Raw genomic sequence first — 13,260 nt, forward strand, 5'->3', positions numbered from 1 at the left:
ATCAAAACGTCAGTATTGGCACCATACTAAATTATTTAATATTTTTACCATTAAAAACAGTATTATTTTTTGGCCATTCATGGAATCCATAAGATCATTTTCAAATAGTTTATAAATCGATAGAACCAAGACATGTTATAAATTTAATAATTGTTAATAAATAAACTAACATTCTTTATAATTGTACACCCACTAACTCCCCATTCTGTGTGTGTATATATTGTAGCTGGTGTAGCGTCCATTACTATAATAATTAGCTACCAATTAGTAATTTATTTATAATTAAATCAACAAAACAATATTACATTAAATACATTCAAACTAGTCACTATTAGTTGTTAGTTGTTAGAGAGAGCTATGTTATGTTTGAGAGCTATCCAACTATTAGCTATCAATATGCACATGTAAATACAGAATGTTCAAAAACTTTTTGAGCCTTCTTTATATGTAAAATATCTTATTAGGTAAATTAGTTATATTCGTTGGGAGCGTAGTCATGATAAGGATAATCAAATCGACGATAGCGCTTCCAGTGGATAGCGCTAATAATATTTTGGTTATAAAGCAGACTGTTTTGATTAATATTCAATAGAGGTTAGGATAAGTTAGATAAGGTTATATTGGCTGTTCACGAAGGACACACTTAGGCTATAGAGCCCATTGTGATACCATATATGTGTTTTACCAGCTTTCCGCTGATAATTTCATTTATCAGCTCCTCAATTTCAGAGGCTGAGTGCACCTCCTTCATGCATATACCATGCACTTCACCAGCCCATCACATCTATTAATTAAATTAATTTTGTTGCAACGGCGGGAATCGAGCCCGCTACCCTATGCATACCGCGGACGGAATTGGTTACGCCTTAACCAACTGAGCTAATAGGGGGACATTTTCAATAGAGAAGTTGTATTAAAAGCATAATTCGTCTAAAGCATATTTAGAAATTTTTATAAAAATTCATAATTCTATTTTTTTATTAATTATTTATTAATAAAAAATAGTTTTATTTTTTAATAAAAAAAAAAAACTACTTGTTATTGGATATGACGTATTTCCACTCGTTGAGGTTGTGAGCCAATCGAAATCACGATAAATTGACATTTTTTGACTTGTTACTATGGAAAATTACGTTTTAATATTGTGAAAGCAAGTTTTCTTAGTAATTTTTAGTAAAATAAAAAAAAAAAACTTAAAAATATTATAGTATTGATTTCTTTATCACATTACACATACAAATATGTGACACATACAAAACTGATAATCAAGTATAGTACATATTATAAAATTTCCGCCTAATTGGCACCCTCACGGGTAAACAGTGATGTTTACGAAAAAATGTTTCCAACAAAAGTTGTTTAATTTTTGATAAGGAACATTTTTTACATTTAAACTTTTGTTCTATCTCTAACGGTTTACAAGATGGGTCCTACGGACCCAAGACCCAATTAACCTATGATGCTCAATTACGAACTTGACCTCACTTTTGACGTCCTCAGTACGCTGTAAAAATTTCAGCTCGATATCTTTTTTCGTTTTTGAGTTATCGTGTCAACAGACGGACGGACGGACGGACAACCGGAAATGGACTAATTAGGTGATTTTATGAACATCTATGATAAAATATTTTTCCTAGCATCATCATTTTTAAGCGTTACAAACTTGGGACTAAACTTAATATACTATGTATATGTCATATATGCATGGTATAAAAAAATAACAATTAGGTTCTTAAACTTAGAAAGAGCAAGAAGGAACAGAAATTGTGATAATATGAGACGAATTGCATAAATAATATTAGCTAATTGCCGAAGGAAATGAAGCTATTAGAGCTATCTTTTTTTTTTCTGTATAAATATCTAAAACAAGTCGCACACTTCAAAATCTTCCTGTTAAAAATTCGTCGGATATAATAATTTTCGCTGGGTAGTAGATTTTTGCAAAGATTTTACTATTTTACTATGAAATTCATGAACTAAATAAAAGAAATCTCGAATAGAACGTTTATCATGTACCATGATTGATTTTTGGCCCATAACCTTTTGTAACATTTTGTAATTAATATGTATTCGTTATATATATATATATTGTATATGTTGATATTACATCGAATTACAACTATTGGAACATATTCCATTGTATCATGTTCATGTATGTATATGTACGTTACATGCATATGTGTTCCATGCATGTATTCCATCAATTTGTAAGGTCTACAACAATAAAATTGTGAATTAATGACGAGACAGACAACAACAAACTACAAGCTTGTTGGAATAATAACAATATGGTTCGTATTTAATATCCCATTAGTTTGCCAATTATATGTTCAAAAAAATATACATTGAACACAAGTTAAATTCAATTGTTGAATTTCATTAATGGAAAGATTATTTTAGGCTGGACAATACATAAGTGTTGGTTATAGTTTCGACTGTAATTTGATTAGATATTCAACCTATAGTACAGTAAAAGATGTTACAATAATCAGAAAAAGAAAATGAAAGAAACCGCTGGCATTTTGCTAAAACCTCATGAAATGTGTTTCTTAGGTGTTAAATGTATCATTAGTAAGGCATGAGTTAGTGGTGAAAATGTTTCTATATGTTATAAAACAATAAATTCTTAATTCAATGAAACAATCAATGTTAATGTTCATTTAATTAATTGTTCATAAAATTAGTAATTAGGCAACTTGTATGACGTAAATGTTAAGTGTTTGTCAAATAATCGAAAACTATTATACATGTATAACATTTACGTCATACAAGTTGCCTATTTATTAATTTTGTAAGTCAACTCTAACATAAACCGTTTCATTGAATTAAAAATTTATTGTTTATTAACAAGTAGAAACATTTGCGCCACTAGACACCCAAAAAACACATTCCATGATGTTTTAACAAAATGCGAGCGATTTAATGGATAAGTGTATGGAAATATTTGAGACTTACATTTCAAATTTTGAGGATGGATTCTGTTAGAACATGGGAAAATTGGGAAAAAATACAGTGGAAGCAAAAACTTGGCTTGATAATGAGTTTCCGGACTCTGTATTTTTTCCCTTCAGAAAACAGTATTTTATCAAAACACGAAATTCCATTTTTTCCATTTTTTTCACAATAACAAAAGTTGCTTCACAAAAGACGCTCTATCTCACAAACTAATTGACTTACAGACGTCAAATTTTGACACGAATCATTTGAAGGTTGGTACTATATAAAAATAATATGCATTTAATACTAGCGACGCCATCTATGTGTCAGACCGGGGACTTATCAGCCAACCTGTTATAACCTTATAACCACGGCCTTATGTTATAACCACGCTAGGACGTCAAGTGATTCCCTACTCAATTTTTTTTTTTGTAAAACATAAATTAGATAAAGAATCATTACCTAATTAACTGTAGGTTTCATAATTGTAATATTCATCATGCATGTATTAAATAAAAGAGGGTGTGGAGGGGCTGGTAAAGAATGGAAATTATTACCATCCCCTGTACTACTTGACTACTTGATGATATGACTGCTAATAGAAATTAAAAATAATGAAATGACAAAATACAATTACTGATTTTTTAATATTAAATTGATTTGGAGAATGGGGCTGCTGTGCTGTTGAAACAAATAAATGGATGGGTGTTGGGGGGTTTTACATGTGTGTGGAGGGTGGTTTTTTTTTTTTTTGTAAATAGAAAGCACTTTAAATTCGAGTTGACTGCATAAATATTTTTTTTTAATACGGAAAGTATAAAAATAGTATTATATAATCTAACTAGCTGTGAGCTACCCGCTTTGCTGGGCAACATCCCCACTTGCACCCCTCCCTCCACATTTCCTTGCGTGGGATAACAGTTTTGTAATGTACACGTCATGCTCTTTTATTTGATACCCCACTTAGGTATATTTGTAAATATTCGATAATTCCTTCCCACTTTCTCGCTACACCTTTCTACCCTCCGAAGGTTAAAAGTAGATAAGAACAATAGATCTTTGAAGCTGGTTGTATATCGTGTCAATATTTGAGCTTAATCGATGCACAACTTTTTTCGTTTTTGAAGCATATTCCTTTCAACCCCTTACTCTATTATAATATGAATGTATTATACATAAAAACCTTCCTCTTGAATCACTCTATCTATTAAAAAAAAAATCCGTTGCGTAGTTTCAAAGATTTAAGCGTACAAAGGGACATAGGGACAGAAAAAGCGACTTTGTTTTATACTATGTAGTGAAGAGTAAACTTTCATATTGGTTGATTCGGAGATAAAAAATATGTACAAACAAAATTTTGGTATATTTGTTCATAAACTCACCTATTTAGTACATTTCCCTTTGTTTGTACGTGATAGTGGGTAAACTAGGTTTTTTTTTTAGTATCTATATCTTTTTAATTTATAGCTCATGTGTTATTCTGATGTATCAGCTATATTGCTGTACAGTTTTACTTAAACCATTCGCTAGTTTTCAAACAAACATCCTTTCTTTCACATTTATAAAACCTATAAGTGATCATCACAAATCCCGGATAAACTTAGAAAGTTTATAAAGTTTCTAAAAGTTGGTATAAGTTAGTGAATAAAAATATTTTTAACGACAAAATACTATTTTTATTTTCACAATATTATTACAACGAGTGATTTTGAATGGAGGCCTTGGAGAAATTTGATTTTGCTCCGAAGTCTTTTCAGCTCTACTTTCGGCCTTGCGATCTTTTATTGATGTTATAAACGGCATTAATAATAAATTTGCTTAGTAAAAAAAATTGATAAATCGTTATTTTTCGAAGTAAACATGAATGAAAATTATCGGAGTAGGTAGTAAATGTTTTTTTTTTTAGGGATTTTAACAATTGATACGCGTGACGTCTTGATACCCATGCATTTTTTGTGCTAAATACCCGAAGTGTCTAATAACATTTTTATACATTGTGTACCCTACAATTTATATACTCATTGGTAACATACTCGCAGTGAGTGATATATAAAATTCGATAGGCAATTTAATAATATGATTAGAACAACATACACACATATAGCTTTTTATATTTGTTGACATAATCTCATTATTTTTTTTATTTTTACATAATTTTTTAGTACAAATGACTATGACAGGGTGTAGCTTCGAACGAAGGGTTGAGAGCTATGATGGTGGAAATTGTAGTAAATTTATGTTCCGTTAATTACTGCATCATAAAATACAAAAATACAGTTTTTTTTTTCATTGTTAATTAAAATTAAAAAAAAAAAAAAATAATTCGAGAGAGATTTTTACTAATTTAGAAACAATATTAATATTGGAAAAAATTAAATGATCATTTTCGATTACTTCCCGTGTTTAAGGTTTGGTTTTTAACGCCTCCTACAATGCGATCGAAAACAGTTTTAATAGAAATGTCATATAAAATGAGAGCTTAACCAATATAATTAATTTTTTGATTCAGCCATATTAGTACAGGAGGAAATATGAGGTCGATCTTCACCTTTAACATTTTTTGCTGGAAACATTTTTTTTTAACCGAATACAAAAAATACAAAAATCGGTTTCATTTAACGATTGGGAGAATAATTCTCGAGAAAATACCGAAAATCGATCCAAAATATCGTTTTTTTCGAAAATTACTCGGCCAATCACCAAATAAACTCGATTTTTGAATTTCTTGGGTCAAAATTACCTTATAAACTGAGTTTCATCAAATTCCGAAACAAATAATTTTTTACGAATTTTTCGAATTTTTCTAAGGGGTACCCCTTGAAAAAATTGCAAAAAATCGATACAAATTTATCGTCTCCAATTTCGATAAAACTCTCTATATAAGGTAATTTTGACCCAAAAAATACAAAAATCGGTTTCATTTAACGATTGGGCGAATAATTCGCGAGATAATACCGGAAATCGATCCGAAATATCGTTTTTTTCGAAAATTACACGGCCAATCGCCAAACAAACTCGATTTTTGAATTTCTTGGGTCAAAATTACTTTATAAACTGAGTTTCATCAAATTCCGAAACAAATAATTTCTTTCGATTTTTTCGAATTTTTCTAAGGGGTACCCCTTGAAAAAATTTCAAAAAATCGATACAAATTAATCGTCTCCAAATTCGATAAAACTCTGTATATAAGGTAATTTTGACCCAAAAAATACAAAAATCGGTTTCATTTAACGATTGGGCGAATAATTCGCGAGATAATACCGGAAATCGATCCGAAATATCGTTTTTTTCGAAAATTACTCGGCCAATCACTAAATAAACTCGATTTTTGAATTTCTTGGGTCAAAATTACCTTATAAACTGAGTTTCATCAAATTCCGAAACAAATAATTTCTTTCGATTTTTTGGAATTTTTCTAAGGAGTCATAAGGTCATTTGGGTCTTTGCTGCGTAGGACCTATTTTGTAAACCGTTAGAGATAGAACAAAAATTTAAATGTAAAAAATGTTCCTTATAAAATATTAAACAAGATTGTTTCGTAAACATCACTGTTTACCCGTGAGAGCACAAAATTGTATAGTATGTATGTTATGGTTATATCAGTTATAGTATCAGACAGAGTAATCAACACTGTCCATACATGGTATTTCGACAATTAACTCAGTCAATTGTTTGTTTTCTCTTGTCTCCTTTACAACGTGATACTTCCGGAGTTGTATACATAAGTAAAAACTTTGCTCATTATTCCGGGAGTTATAAAACGACAGTACACGACAGTACACGAACTGACGAACAGGACCAAAAATTTCCGAAGTTAAGGTTTTTTTGCTTACACTTTCATAAAAAATTCATAATTCGAAAATAGATAAAATAATATGAAGATAGAAAAAGTTCCAACCACATATAAAATTTGAAAAATACTCATGACCAATTTTTATGGTCAAAAAGTAAAAATAATCTCAAAATAACTTACATATTACATTCATTCTTCATCAATGGATTTCCATTCGAGTAGTGATGTTCTTCTTTCAAAAAATGCTCATAAAATGGTTTACGATTGTTATTATTAGCATGATGATGATTATTATTATTTTCAAGCTCCATGGATGATGCAGAGGATAAAAATTTATTATAATTAGCACTCAACATTTTTTAACATATACAGTATATCGGAAGTACATATAAAAAAAACAATTGTACATATACAATAATACGTAGTTATTAATCGGAAGTAACAAAAATTTTGAGAAAGAAAAAAACAATTACAACATGAATTGTTATGCCGAAAACATGTTACGAATGTGGTACGCGAAAATACCGAATAGAAAATGAACAAAAAGAAAAAAAACGTTAGAAAATTTAACGAATAGTCGAGGAAAAACAAAACGTTTATAGAAAAACGGAAACAATGAAATAATTTTGAAATTATAAGTTTAATGACGAATTACGAACACCGTACAATAAGACATATTCACAAACACTAAAATTTTAGTTACAATTTGTTGTTTTTGTTATAAGAATATAGTTTCAAAATACTGTTATGGATTTGTTTTTGTCAAAGATAATTTTAAATGAAAGGGTCTAATTGGTATTGAGAATGCAAAAAAAAAATTACTTTTAAGGTAGCTTAAAAAATTTTAAAAATTATCTTAAAATTATTAAATTCAATTATTTGAAATACTCTGGCTATTCAAGTGAATTTAGGAAAAAATAAAGCGAAAAAATTTCTGTAATAGTGTCCGATTCTTGAACGCAAGGGCTAAAAATTACCAAAACAACTCCTAGGTAATTACAACAATCTCCCGCCCTATAAAATTTTCGGTTTATTTTTTCGATCCATTTTTATGGTTCCACTTTTGAGAGTCTATTTTTCTCGATTCACCATTAAAGTATGTGCTAATTGATCCACTTGAAACCTTTTTCGATAGCTCGAAAACTTTCTGGAACATTTTTTCATGTCTATCAGTTTTAATTCACTCTGAACTGTTTTGATCTAAGAGACGGTATAAGGTCGATCTTCATCTATCAGATGATATATTTCTTTTAGAAAATTTTATTGATTTTTAAACAGTCCAATCATAGTTTTTCCATCAAAATGTGTTCATATTTCTTCTGATACCAATTTCGATTGGTTAACAGATCGGTTTAAATATTTCTCATCTGGTTATCGACCTTATACTTGTAGGTAATATCTGGTATAATTCTGTTTAGAGCTAAAAAAATTCAAATTCTCATGGAATTGCATTCGAAAATTCAAGAAGTTCCAGAAGACAATCCAGAACATTTTGTTATGGAGTTTGAATAACAATTGTCCCTTGTCCGACCGATTCCCTGCTGCGTTTTTTTCCGATAGCTTTAATATAACGTTATCATGATCATTTAAAAACGCGGCACTTTCCAAAAAGTCGAGACAAAGTTTGGTAGACGCCAAAAGTAAGCCACTCACGAAGTTTCTAGCATGCATTGATCATTTAACAAAAAGGGTGCTATCTCGCAGACTACTATAAATTATTACAAAGTTTCCGTGGTCTTACCTCCTTAATCTATCAGAAATGTTCTCGTATTTTCTTCAATTTTCCGGATGACACATCTTTTTCAAAAATGATATAGAATAAAATGAGTTTCGAAAATCTTTATAAAATAAAGAAGATAAAATATTTTTATCATTATTGTTTTCGAAAATAGTAAAATAAAATTATGATCAAACATATTTTTTGGAATATTCAAAATCGACTAGAGCATCTTTGATCTATAAATTTGTCTTCTTATTATAATTACGTAATTAAAAGGTTGCTTTTGGATAATAAACATCATTTATTTGAAGGTATAAATAATAAATTTATAAAATTATGTCAATAATTTTAACTTAAATATTCATATATTTATTAAATAAATAATTAATAATTTTAAAATATATGCAGGATGTGTCTATTTTAATATGTAAACAGGACTTTCAGATCTTAATATATCATTTCCTCCAAGAATATTCTATTTTTATAGAAGAAGAAAATGAGATTCTCATCGCCTTTTTTTCAGTTTTTTCGGGTACAGAATCTAATTTTAAAAAGTAAAATAAATTTAGACAGGCTTACAGCTAGGTGGAGCCTGCATTTGCCATTTACAAGGGTCACACTTCAAAAGTATGATTTTTAGCAGATAATGTTTTAAAAGCCACGACAATTAGAGCTTTCAATAAAAAACTTTTTTTTCTAATTTATTTTATGTTCTTGTATAGGTAGGTATTTTTTTCTTATTAAAATAAAATTGATATTCAAAACACATAAAAAAATAATACAATAATCAGTGCCAATTTTATCAATATCGGACACACACATTGAGCCAAGCCAAGTCAAGCCGAGAGTATTTGAGCCGAGTATCAACCTACGGTTAAGTCAAGAGCCAAACATAGTTATTGAAGCCTAAAATGATTTGAATACATTTTGTTAATTATTAGAAAAAAATCTGAAATTATTAGAGAAATTTTAGAACATAAATTAAAAAATCAAAATCATATAATTAAATATACTGAAAATATTTATTGAATTCTTTGCATATTCAAAATGAGGATTTCCTAAAATAAATAAATATATTTATAAGTTATGTACCAGTAAGAATGCTTTCAATAAAAATTATAATATTAATAAATCAATAAAAAAGTTTCTTACAACGTCATTTTCATTTATTAAACTTAATATTAAAACAAGTGAAAACAAACAATTGACTAAGTTAATTGTTGAAATACCATGTATAGACAGTGTTGATGACGAAATCGTTTGTTTTTTGACGTCATGTTAATAAAAAAAGATATACACTTTTAAATAGCTACACACACACTGATATTCTCACACACACACACACTGATATATTAATGCATACTATAAAATTTGCACCTAATAAGCGCCCTCGTGGGTAAACAGTGAAGTTTACAAAAAAAAATTTTCAAACAAAAGTTGTTTATTTTTTTATAAAGAACATTTTTTACATTTAAACTTTTGCTCTATCTTAACGGTTTACAAGATGGGTCCTACGGACCCAAGACCCAATTGACCCATATTGCTCATTTACGAACTTGACCTCACTTTTTAGGTCCTGAGTACGCTATAAAAATTTCATCTTGATATCTCTTTTCGTTTTTGAGTTATCGTGTCCACAGACGGACGGAAGGACAACCGGAAATGGACTAATTAGGTGATTCTATGAACACCTATACCAAAATTTTTTTCGTAGCATGAATATTTTTAGGCGTTACAAACTTGGGACTAAACTTAATATATTATGTATATTTCATATATACATGGTATAATTATTGATTATTTTATTACACAATTACTTAAGTATTATGATATTGCAATATTTTTGACAAATAAATTTCAACGATTTATACCGCACAGGACCGCATATCCGTAAACTAATGAAAGTACATGAACAGGCCCGAAAATTTACGATTTATTTACATCTTTCTTTCTTTACTTAAATTTTCCATCCGTTCAAAAACTCCTGTCAAATATCACGTTCGGCCCTAAACCTAGTAGTACTATATACTTGCATAGCCCAATAGGTATATCTATAGAGGGTACCTACAACACCCAACCTTGTACAAGGGTGGTACCTTAGAGAGTATATGAAAAAAAGAACTAAGTATACAGTAACTCCATTTTCCAAACTCTTTTCAATATATTTATATAGTCCAGGAGTGCAGTGCATTGAGGGGTATGAGGTAACGTATAGGACACATATATGTATAAATATAATACACACACTCTAACTATACTGTGAGATATGATTAGAAAAACTTGGGCTGTAAACTCATTCGAATGGAAAAAGAATGAATTGGAAACTGATTATACCTGAGTTGGGTTCGTGGCTTGGATACATAACAATACATTCTATGTAGGTATGTGTAAGCAAAGAAATTTTATATATAAACACATGGATGGATATAAACAGGTTGTATGTTTTAAAACTGAATATTCAATTTAAAATTGGTTGTATTCCTATCATATGCAATTAATATGATCAATGATCTTATTCAACACATCTAAGTAGTAAATGAAATGTGACGGATGTTTTTACACGCTGTATACACAGGGTGCTTTTTTAAGTTGACATATGCTTGAAAGTCGATCGATAAATTAAATCGAAGAAATTGCTTCAAACGAAAAATGTTAGTTTCGAAGGCACATATGTTACATCAGACTTGAAATTTAAGTTTTCAGGTTCAATTAAAACTTCACTACGATTCATAACTGACAAACATTAGATTATAACGCTTTAATTTATAAAGTTCTTCATTATAAAAACGCACAATTTTTTTATAAGAAATATTTTTTTGTAAGCCGATGAGTTTAGACAATAACAATATTTTTTTTACTTCGCTTTCAACAGCGAGCAAAAAAACAGACAGCAAGAGGAAAGTGTGTATATAATATTATGTTACGTTATCTTTATATTTTTGTGGGAAGTTGGGTGGTTTTTAAGAAGTTGTATAATTTGTTAGTAGAGTCAGTTTTATCTCCTAAGATTTCTTCTATGTTCATGGGTAGTTGTAGTGCTTGTCTTTGGTGATTGTATTTGGTGCATGTAAGTAAAATGCGGGACACTGTTAACGGTATTTTACATGTGTGACATTGAGGTCGAGCAGCCTTCTTCGTAATATATGAATGGATTAGCTTGTTAAACAACAATTGATATCAAAAATCAAGCTTTTATTGCGTTTGTTCATTCATTTTGAATACAAACGGTCTTTATACAAAAGCAAACCACTTTAATTGGATTTATTGGAAAATTTTTTCGAAGAGTGCCTAAATTTCGCGGAAACAACTATACGAAATAACAATTTTGATACGAAAAAAGTTTGGGTGATACTTTTCAGTCTGTTTTTGCTTAAACTGTACGGTTTGCCGAAAAATATTACTTTTTTAATTATTAACAACTTTCTAATATAAAGTGATCATTTATCGCTTACCAATTATGGAGTAGAGTGAGCTTGAAAATCTAGGTCAAGTTTAATTTTTATCGATAAAAGTTAATTTTCGAGTTTCAAGCATATTTCAACTAAAAAAAGAAGCATTCTGTATATTAAATATATATCAAGATATACTCAGTAAGGTTCAAGTTACTGCCGTTTAGATTGATGGTACAAACAAAAATTTGATACAGGTGTTCATAAAATCACCTAAATACATTTTCAATGCGAAACAAAAAATTTGAATATTTAGTAGAATCGCGTACTTTCTATAAACATTTAAAAAAAATACAACCTGTAGATAAATACAGGGTGGATACTCAAACTATATCCTCATAATGTTTTTATTCAAGCACAATGGCTCTCGAATATTTTACCAAAATAATTGTATTTCTTCTAGGGAAAAATAAGTATATTTTTTGTAATCGACATTCGATTTTGGTTAATCTTAGCACATTCTGTATGATTAAAAAAACAAGACGCGATATATAAAACGGTGTTCTTTTTTTCCTAGATTTCTTGTACAGAGGTGGAGGGGTTAAAGTTTAAATACGCAACGAAACGGAAGTAGAAATAAAACATTTGTAATACAACGAAAAGAACCAAACCTTACTTATTCACTGTATGTTGTCTACATATGTATAGGGTGATCCAAAATAATACAATTAATTGATAATGACAACATTTTGACATTTTCCGAAAGCTAACAATTTTCGAAAAAATAATTCTTGAAAAAGATGTTCGTTTTTTATGAGGATCAACTTTTCAACTTCAAGTGTTATTTTATCTCTTACCTTTTAGGATCAAAATTGACTAAGTACCCCGAAAAATTAGGACGAATCTGATGTTTTTTTGATTGTTTTACTACAAAACGAACTATTACCCATAATAGTTTAAAATGACTCACCCTGTATGTTCAAGTTTGCGTAAATAATGTAAAGCTGTATCGAAAGCAGTGTGTTTTTGAAACACCTTGTAGAAGTTAACCATGATATTATATGTACCAATTTCTACATTTCTACCTTAACCCCACCTACATCATTCCTACGTGTAGCTCCGTAGCCCCGTAGCGTATACATACACACAATACATGCAACATTGCTACTAGTATATGCAGACTAATCAAAACTTAACATTTTATTTATTGTATTTCTGTATCGTTCGTTGTACGTTTTGCTTGTGTGTTTTTTTTTTTTTTGGTTTGGTTTGAGCTTCAAGTAGAGCTACTATAGCTGTAGAGAGCTTTATAAAGCTATAGAGAACATTTTTGTTGTAATCTTAATTTAATTTAAATAAAAATTTTTACTATTGTATTTCGTATTGTATCGTGAATCGTGTAATGTATTCGTGTCCTATCG

General features: G+C 29.4%; 1 protein-coding gene across 4 annotated transcripts in view; it reads right to left on the minus strand.

Moving 5' to 3' along the window:
• LOC123296741 (CUGBP Elav-like family member 2) overlaps positions 1-13,260 on the minus strand; it is a 430,459-nt gene that overhangs the window by 112,139 nt on the left and 305,060 nt on the right. For 2 of the 4 annotated variants that reach the window (XM_044878361.1, XM_044878359.1), the window contains exon 1: positions 6,911-7,096. The exons of the other annotated variants lie outside the window; for them this stretch is intronic. In XM_044878361.1, coding sequence (XP_044734296.1) covers positions 6,911-7,086 — 176 coding nt within the window. In that variant the 5' untranslated portion in view covers positions 7,087-7,096. Of the gene's footprint in view, positions 1-6,910; positions 7,097-13,260 lie in introns of those variants that run through there. 4 annotated transcript variants of the gene reach the window in all.

This window comes from Chrysoperla carnea, chromosome 3, assembly GCF_905475395.1.
Source record: "Chrysoperla carnea chromosome 3, inChrCarn1.1, whole genome shotgun sequence".
Lineage (NCBI taxonomy): Eukaryota > Metazoa > Arthropoda > Insecta > Neuroptera > Chrysopidae > Chrysoperla > Chrysoperla carnea.